This window comes from Porites lutea, chromosome 4 (genome assembly GCF_958299795.1).
Source record: "Porites lutea chromosome 4, jaPorLute2.1, whole genome shotgun sequence".
NCBI lineage: Eukaryota > Metazoa > Cnidaria > Anthozoa > Scleractinia > Poritidae > Porites > Porites lutea.
In genome coordinates, this window is record NC_133204.1 from 9656008 (window position 1) to 9665780 (window position 9773).

The 9773-nt window shown below is 38.9% G+C and overlaps 1 protein-coding gene across 1 annotated transcript; it reads left to right on the top strand.

The window, feature by feature from the left end:
• The first annotated feature begins 1632 nt into the window (after window positions 1-1632).
• LOC140934158 (trypsin-7-like) lies at window positions 1633-6175 on the top strand. The gene is made up of 5 exons (XM_073383833.1): window positions 1633-1843; window positions 2192-2553; window positions 3105-3246; window positions 4562-4875; window positions 5693-6175. The coding sequence occupies exons 1-5, from the start codon at window positions 1786-1788 to the stop codon at window positions 6173-6175; spliced, it is 1359 nt and encodes a 452-aa protein (XP_073239934.1). The 5' UTR covers window positions 1633-1785.
• The last annotated feature ends 3598 nt before the right edge of the window (window positions 6176-9773 follow it).

The following is a 9773-nucleotide window of genomic DNA, read 5'->3' on the forward strand; positions in this document are numbered from 1 at the left end:
ACACACAAAACATCTTACATTTGTCAACTAATTTCTGGACTGATATTTGTTAGATCAAATATTTTATCATTTTTAGTTTATAGCCATAAATTGCAGACTAGCAGGTTGGTCTTCTTGCAGGACAGAAGGCGTGTTCAGTACAAACCCCAACTGAGGTTTGTTGTCACTCACTCAGGAAGACATTGTGTAACTGTTTAACAGTTAACGTGAAGGAAAAAACTGAAAAACCCCGCTTATTTAGCAAGAGAAGATTCTTCACAAATCAAAAACCAAGAATTTTGAAGATATATTTTTAAAATATTATTGTAGTTGAGAATACTATGAAAAAAAAATTCTTAAAAATTCTAAGAACTGGTGATGCAGTTTAATATAGCAGGTGAGCTTGCATGGCAAGACTGAGTGGGCGTGTTTCATTCCTACGGCGTAGCAAAACAAACAAAACGAAATCAGTTATCATTCTTTTTTTCGTTTATCCTTATCTTTTCAGTGACTGAAGATGGAAACCTACTGAAACTAATGGTAAACACAAATGCTAATCTGCCTTTAAGGAGGGGATTCTGATTTGGCCTTGTTTTCGTTTATTTCTGCCTTTTTTCTTAAAGCTTGCGTTGCAAGCGTTTGCGATCGAGTTTTGATTATTGATCTTTCTCAACAAACTGGCGCTCTTTCTAGCAGTGGAAATACGTTTACTGGTCGTTGAGAAAACTTTAGCCAGAGCTAAAAGCGATGCTCTCGTTAATACACTTAGAGTTTAATCAAACAAAAAAATAAAATCGTGTAATGCTTAACGGCGAAGGCAGCGACAAAGGTTAAAAAGCAACAATAGGTCTAATAAGAAGTGTAGACATTAAAGTTAAATCGAAAAACAAAGAAGACTCGGCTTTGTTGCTGTTTTTTTCTCTCTGAAATAACGGGTAACCATACGATTTACCGCCAATACGCGCGGGTGCTAGAAACGCGAAATTTTACCTTGGCTTACATGAAGGGGTGGGGGGGGGGGTGGGCGGGGGGGGGGAGTAGGGTGGACATAGGGACGATTTTGTCAGAACCAAAATTTCTTGGATGAATAGTACAGGTGTACTAGTGCTGGAACGCCCATGCCTTGGTCGTGTGGCTGGTCACCTGTAACTCATATACACCAAGAAATGAAGACATAAAAACAATGGAAAAACGAATGACAATAAATATAATCGGTGCTAATGTATAGAGAATTGTATTTGAGAAATCTTTGAAGCCATCCACTGAGTTTTTAGTCAATGAATTTCGAAACTGATTCCTTTGTTGAATCATATATATTAGGTCATTCATTTTAATAAATTGTAAAATGGCAGATATGGCTGTCAAACAAGACAGCGGGCATGTTTTATGAAGCGCAAGGCCTGCATACTATCACCCGCTCAGGACAACTCTGATATATGGCATCTTGAGCTACGTTTAGGATGGCAAATTTTCACGGTTCAATCATACGCCTTGAAGAGTTTGGGGTAAGAAAACTATGAAAACAGCTCACTTAAGTCGACGAATTGCTGAACTTATTTGTGTAATCATTTCTGGTTAAGCATTTCAAATAGCAGGTGTACCCTAAAAACTGGACAGTAGGCGTGTTTTAAACACAAAGTATTTTATAATTCGTCCAGGACGACAACATCATCGTTTAATCTTTAACCACGGGAAAATTAAAACGATGGTATAAGAGACATTATCACCAGACATTTTCACTAGATGTTTTCTCCAGAGAAGGTCAATTTTCTTTAAAGAATTCAGTCCAAGGTTTCCAAGAGAATTATGGAGTTGTTTCAAGTTTGTGCTTACATATTAATATGCGTTCTTCTACGAAACAGTGGTAAGGCATGTCACAAAATGATATATTCTTTTAAATACGATACTTTTTAAGTAGGAAAAATTTTCAACCTGACGATATACGCTGTATTTCTGGAGTGACTACTATCAGTGTGCCAGATTTCATGCTTGTATCTAAAAGATGACAATTTACCCAAAATTCCGAGCTATGTTCCCGAACTAGAAAATATTGCTGACCACAAAATGAAGAATTTTTTTCAAATATTTTCAGTTGTTGCGAAATTCCTTTGTGTATCTCCTTACAATTAAATCGATTTCTAAAAATTTGGTTGGATCGTGTAAATAGTAAAATGTCTGGCTTTATCTTCTTTTCGTAAAAAAACTCTTTCAGGGATCAACGCTTACGATGCTTCTGAAAAAGCTTGTGTGATGGCCCATAACAAGCTTAGGAAGCTTCATGGTGCCCAGTCTCTTTTATGGAGCGAAGAGTTGGGTGACGAAGCTCAGAAGTGGTGTGAAAAACTCGCAATGAATGACGTCCTTGAACATGATAATAAAACCATTGATTATAAAAACGTGGGAGAAAATCTTGCCTCTGTAAATGGCACTTCCCTTACTACCCGGCGAGCGAGCGACCCTCTCCTTGATTTGTGCCCAAAGGTTGTTCAACGATGGTACTCTGAAGAAGTTAACTACAACTACAAGACGGGGATGCCAAAGGCTAATGGGTTGTCAATCAACCACTTTGCACAGGTATTTATCTGGTATAAAGTAGCAGGCAGATTTAGCTATACATCTAAATCTCGTTTGTACGTGGCGAAATCAAAAGCAATCGAACTCACGAACATCATCCTTTTCTAACCCGATTCCCGTAGGGGGTGGGGGGGCAGGGGAGGTCGTTAACAAAGTTAAATACTGTACTTTCGGCAAAAAAGGTATCGTTTCGTATACCCTCTATTTACAAAATAAATGATACCCCTTTGACTACCTAGTTTAGAACTTTGTATCCCTTTTAACTGCGGTAGATGCACACTTTTCACAGCCATGAAATGCATTTGTTAGCCCCTTTTGGCCTTTTGACCGAAATAACAGATTTTCATTACCCTTTCATATAAATTAACAAGTGAGATCCCTACCCTTTCATTCCTCTGAACCCTTCAAAGGCACTCCTTTCGGGGTGAAGCCCCCCCCCCCCCCCCCCCCCCCTTTAGGCCATTATAGGGAGTATCCCCTGGGCGCGATTCCCTTTTGACACCTGACATTACAAACTAAACTATAACTTTTTGTAAATACAACTTGCACAGGTTGTTTGGAACAGTACGTTTGAAATCGGAGTTGGTTCTGCGCGATCTACCGTTCATGGTGACATTGTCTGTGTTCGTTACAGTCCCCGAGGAGCGGATGGTGACCCAGAGATGTACAAGAACAACATCCTTCCTAAAATAGGTAAAGTTGTCAGAATATCAACGATAAGATAACCAGTCGACTTTCTTGGTTTTGTAAGGTTACGTTAAGGTTACTTGGGTGTTGTAACTAACTGAAAGTTGATCGAAGAAACATTTTGTTCCTCTTGCAGCTCCCAGTCCATCCCCAGGTGCTACTCAACCAACAGCTACTACTTTGGCAGACCGAAGTTAGTAAAACGTTGTTTGTTTAAGCAATGCATTATTATGATTTTTTTAAATTAAACTTTAGCCCGGGAGGGGGGTTACTTGGGTAAATATTCGCTGGGTCTGTGCCGCTGGCCTCTCAGAACCCCTACACCATTATGGTCTATTCTGTTGCCAAATTATAGACCCCATCTTCATCACTTTGGGAAAAAAGTAATTTCCGCAATCCCAACTTATTCACTTTCTGTTTATGCATCTACCTTATAAAGCCATTTAACTAGCTCATCCTGAAATGAACTGACACATTTGTTAAACTTGGTGTGGTGTAAATCTTTCTATTTTTAAATCGCTACATACTGACCCTCAAAATCTTGAAAATGTGCGACCCCATTTTAGTAACTCTTATAAAAATACAACCCCATAACAGTCAATTAATCCAGTGTTGAAAGAGCGACCCCATCCAGACCCACATGCCCATCAGCCTACTACTAGGAAGTACTCCCCCGGGAGCTTCAGCCTTAAAGGAGCTAGGTCACGATATTCATCAAAAGTCTAGCAGTAGGAACCACCACCAAACTGAGTGAAACATAAAAATAAACGGTGAAAACATAAAAGATGGTATAAATAACACAACAAATACAAACGAGGGCTCGGGTGGACAAACTTGTAGAGGATTAATTAAAACGGATTTTGGGTATTGAAAACTTGCAAGCAACATTTTTTCAAAGTTAATTTTTGTTGTTTATAACCTTTGATACAATGCTCGAGAGGTAAATATGTTGGACAAGAAGCTGCGATTTTGTCATTTACAAATAATTTTCTCGCTAACGTCAACTTTCCATAGCGAATAAGGAAGGATAATAACCATATATATCTGTCTATTAATGTTGAAGGAGGGCGTCACTTTTGTCACAATATTATGATGGTTTTACCAATATTTTACTGGGACGCTACTATAACGGGGAATAGGGATCGGGAAAACGAAAAATGGAAACAAAACAAAGAATTGGTAATGAAGTCATTGATAGGATTGGGGTTCAAATTTGGTGTTTTTCCTGTTTTCATTTTCCCGTTGCCCGTTGCCCGTTGCCCGTTGCCCGTTGCCCGTTGCCCGTTGCCCGTTTTAGCAACATCCTTGTATTTTGTTGCAGATTTACCGCCAAACACCGCCGACTTTGTAAAACGATATACGGGAAGCGTCAGCTGTGGTGTTGGGAGGCAGAGCCGTATTGTCGGTGGTGAGCGAGCCAAGCCTGCAGAGTTTCCCTGGCAGGTCGGCATCATATATACGAATGGCTATGGGCGTACCGGGATCTTCTGCGGTGGTTCTTTGATCGACCCAAAGTGGGTAGTGTCAGCTGCTCATTGCTTCCAAAGGCGGGTGTCATATGACACAGCGGTTTTGCTTGGAGAATTTGACGTAAACAACGAGGAAGGAAATGAAGTAATGATTGTTGTAAAACGGGTAGGTCTGAAGAAAGGCTCTCGGAAGAGAATATTGCCATGAGCTTCGTAGGGAATAGGCCTCATAACAATAATGACAACAATAATAATAATAATATTAACAATAATCGTAATTTGGACAAGATTTGTATAGGTAATATCACGATTTGTAGTAATATTTGGCATAAATACCACGAGTGATATTTCGAAATTGATATACGTAATTTGAGACAATTTGAAATATCATATTTCGAAATTGATATACGTAATTTGAGACAATTTGAAATATCACGAGTGGTATTTATGCCAAATATCACGTACAAATCATGCTATTATTTGTTTATACTACTACCCGAAAAAGTTTTGTAATTTTCACATGTAGGTATTTCAAATTAAGCTGAAATACCAGGTATGATGCTGTATGTATAACCAGGTATGATGCTATTTAGGTAAAACTTTCTTAACCGATTTTATGCAAAACTAGGCTTAGTCAAACACTGACTCACGATCATAGTATATGCATCTGATAGTCTTATATTCACTTTAATCCGTCTTTTTGGCTATTTATAGCTTTTTATGCAGCTCACAGGTGATGCAATAAATGACATAGGCGGATGTCCATGTGAAACGGCCAAATCAGCCAAAAAAAATAGTCAATGCATAGCTTTTTTGGCACTCTTTCCTAGTGTACTCCTCCATTCTAATATTTTCGGTTAATACTTAACCTAAGATTTACACATAAAGCACAGAGTAAAGAAAAAATAACGATTAAGTCGATGTTTGTCGATAAATAGACAACTAAGGGACTTTTTTGGAAATAAAATAATGTTTATTCACAGGTAATCAATCATCCAGGGTATAATAAAAGAACACAAGATTACGACATCGCACTCCTGGAGCTAGAAAGGGAGGTGGAATTCAATGACTACATGAAACCAGTTTGTCTTCCAAGTAGAAACACCAACTTCGAAGCTGGCAAAATGTGCACTGTTACTGGTTTTGGAACTATCAGAGAGGGTGGCCCACAAGCTACTACCCTTATGAAAGCAAACGTCCCTTTGATCTCTATGTCTGTGTGTAAGAAGTCTTACTACATGACTCCCACCGGTGAAATGTTGAAAGTCTGCGCTGGATACGCAAAAGGAAAGATCGATTCTTGCCAAGGAGATAGTGGAGGCCCTTTGGTGTGTCAAGAAGGTGGCAAGTTTTACCTGACAGGAGTAGTCAGTTATGGCAAAGGATGTGCCAGACCAGGATACCCGGGCGTGTACGCAAATGTGAAGGAATTTATGCAATGGATTGAGCAAATGACCAGCGCATAGCGCTCGCCTCGCGTTATCTGTCAATGGACGAATGAGTGAATGATTCTTCGATCATAGTACGTTATCAAAACTAATAAAGAATATGCTATTAATTCAGAAGAAAGTATTTTCTCTTTGAACATTGGCTAGCAGTCATGTGAACAAGTTTTTTCCTCATTAGCATACACCATTTTCATTTCCTTATCCACAAACCACAAAACTCACCAAAACTTGATAGCGCTCCGACTAAAGTTATTAATTAATGATTTTACTGATAAAATTGACCTAAAACGTAAAATAACCGACCAATAAGCGTGTGACATAGCCGCTTTAAGTATCACATACAAAGAGCGTAAAGTTTCAAAGAGTTCTAAGTTAAATCAGCTCTTTCAATTACTTAGGGCGCCGTGTAATTATGCTGATAAAGCAAAACGCAAACGATGACGTTGGCAAAGATTTCTCCATTGTATGAGGCAGAGTATGATATGAACTCGGAACTCCTCAGATCGAGGAGATCTGCATCATTAACAATTATTCATTGAAATCGAGGTGAATAGTGGCTATTATTTAACGCGGCGCGAAGCGGCGAGGTAAATATTCCTAAAGCCACTATTCACCGAGATTGAAAAGAATAATTGTTTTAGTATATACACATGAAGTGATCTCAACAAGATCAGAGAGGAAACCATTATTAAAAAGTACCAGTTGATTGACGGATCAAATCACGCGAAAGTTTAAAAATAGGTCTTTGCAGAATTTTCAAACATGGCAATATTCATGCCCACAAGTTTATCACTTCGCGAACAACAGCGTAATGGCTTCAATGGAACAGGTAAAAGTTTGAATTGTTTCCTTACCTGATAAGAAAAGTAGAGCTTTGTTGTTTTTTGTTGACTCGCCAAATTTATAGCCAAAAGGGTTTGTTGTGTCTTTCTTTGCACGAAGTGCTGACAAAAATGGCGGCTCGGTTGCTCGAGGTAAGACGTCGTCTTCCTGTACAGTTTTTTTTCCTGTTTACTTGAAACGCAGAATTTTTGCAAACATTTGCTTTCAAATTTGTTTTTCAGAAATAAACTTCGATTTTTGGGCCAAATTTTCTTGTTAGGAAACGTTTAGTTCATGAAACGGCTTCTTCTAGGTGAATAAACGGGAGTTGTAAACAATCCATCGAGCACAAAACTCAGCTACAGTAAATGGAAAAACGCTGTTTTGAATCCTTCCAAGTCTTTTCTTGCCTTAAAATAAGTCAACCCTAGGATTTTGTCGACTTTTAAAAGATCGTTCTTTAAAGAAATGGGAGAAACACCGAGGTCACACATTATCCACTCGCTAGGAAGTGAATATTGTTGATTAGTATACATACACACTGAGTGATCTTGGTGATTCAAGCAATCTGATTGGTCCGCGATCTCGAACTATGATGCTATATTCACCGCGCTAGGCGGTAAATATAAAGCAGAACAAAATCGCTGTCATGAACTGGGTGTTTTGCCAAAGTTTCATAGTAAGAACTTTTTGAAAATACAAGAATATCAAAGTGTTGATGACTTTGAAGGCAAGAAAAGACTTCATGCTGTTTAAACAGCGTGATTTACTGTGAAGTGGCTTACTGTACCTGACTTTTTGTACGCTCGAAGCTATGTTTACCACTACAAAGGAAAACAAGGCCGCTTTGTCAATGTTTTGTGATTTCGGGATTTTCTCGCAAGACCAATTTTGTCTATAAATAGAAGTTAATTTATGGAGAAAAAAGGAAAGCAAATATTTTCGAATATTGTACGTGCCAGCAAGTTAACAAGGCAAAGAACACTACAGATAAACAACGCTCACCTTGATCGTAACTGCTGTTGACAGCATTGAAAGAAACACAAAAAAAACTTTCTCATTCACGATGAGTTGACAGAAACAAATAAAATTCTACTTTTCTACTCGGAATTGGGTAGTAATTAAATTTTCGGCATTTTCTGTTAAACCGTTGATGCTAAAGCTTACAAAAATCGATACAAAAAGATTAAAACTATCATTTGCCATGTTTGAAGATACGGTAAAGATCTAACTTTTGCGCGTCCACTGTTTACGGCTTCGTGTTCACGCACGAATTCACCCGTCAATCAAACTAATCGTTTTTTAATGGTTTCTTTTCTGATTCTGTTGAGATCACTTCATATGAATATACTAAAACAATTATTCACCTCAGGCTCAGTTAACATTGTTGAATAATCCCCTCCACTTCGTCTCGGGAATTATTCAACAATATTAACTGAGCCTTCGGCGAATAATTGTTAAATAGTCCGAGATAGCGAACCAATCAGATTGCTTAAATCACCAAGATCACTAAGTGTGTATATAGCAATCAGCAATATTGGATGAGGCTTAGTATGATTAGCCTGCGTAGAAAGCACCGGTTTGTTAGGGCGAAGAAAGAAATCTCGAGGACGTGCGAGGGGAGAAACGGAGAGGGGCGCCTGCCACGGAATCCCTGGTTTTCCATTTACTCCCGCAATTAATGACGTGACAGCGCTACATCAACTGACAAGAAATTGATTGAAAGCAGATCGTCTAACGACAAGAAACCAACATTAAAACCAAAGGGAAAAAAAACCTTTATGCATAAAGAAAACAATGCAATTTTAAATTAACAGTTATAGTGCAGACAGGACGAACAGGCTTACCTCAATCCCGTCGTCAACAAAGGACACCACTGTATTCGTGTTGAACAATGATACGTTCCTTGCCGTGTTTCTTCTGAACAGTCCAGTTTTTCTTTCAAAATACACACTCTAAAACTCTCTTAGAATTCGGCTGCCTGATCCCAAATAATACTTTGCAACGGGGAAATAACGACAATGCTCGTAACGACGGTTCCGGTCTTCGCATGCATAACTGGAAAATTAAACTTTCTTCGGAGTTAGTTGGTAATACTGCCAAGAGATCTTTACCAAAAAAGATGGCGCAGTGCTTTTCGAAAATAAGCTCTTTAAAAAAACTTCTTGTAACTACGATTTAAACAGTTCTTCAGCCGGGTGTCATGCCGCACGTGTATTTTGATTGCAAGACTTGAATTTCCATTAACTGACAAGAAATGCATTGAGGTGACAGACTAATTCCAGAGAAGCTTTCTTAGCCAATGGCATTCTACGCACCGTCAGAGAATTCGTAGAAAATGGAAAACTATGGCCTTCGCTGCAGGCGCCTCCTCTCCCCTTCGCGTGTTCTCCTCGCGCGGCTTGTAAAAATACATGACTGGCGCCTGCTACGCAGTCTGTTGTATGGTCTGAAGAATATGGAGAACGGGGAGATCTACATAATTAGCAATTACAGGATGAGACTGAGCATGATCCGAAGAATTACGCAAATCGAGGAGATCTGCAAAATTCTTCAGATCACAGGAAAGCCGAATAATACATACATGCTTTCTCGATCGATATGTTAAGTTCCATTTGTCTGTTCTTGGCAAACTCCGGATATAAACCCATGTTAAGTCTAGCAAATATCCTTCAAATAGCAGATGTCATAGGTTAAATTCAATTTGCGCTGTACCTGCTTCTACTTCGCAAAATGTGTGAAAAACGCGAGAATTAACGTAACCTCGCCGCAGACCTTCTCTCTTGCCGTCCAT

Coding starts and splice junctions, on each gene's coding strand:
- LOC140934158 (XM_073383833.1), top strand. CDS start 1,786: ATGGAGTTGTTTCAAGTTTGTGCTTACATATTAATATGCGTTCTTCTA. Junction 1,844..2,191: donor CGTTCTTCTACGAAACAGTG/GTAAGGCATGTC, acceptor AAACTCTTTCAG/GGATCAACGCTTACGATGCT. Junction 2,554..3,104: donor CAATCAACCACTTTGCACAG/GTATTTATCTGG, acceptor CAACTTGCACAG/GTTGTTTGGAACAGTACGTT.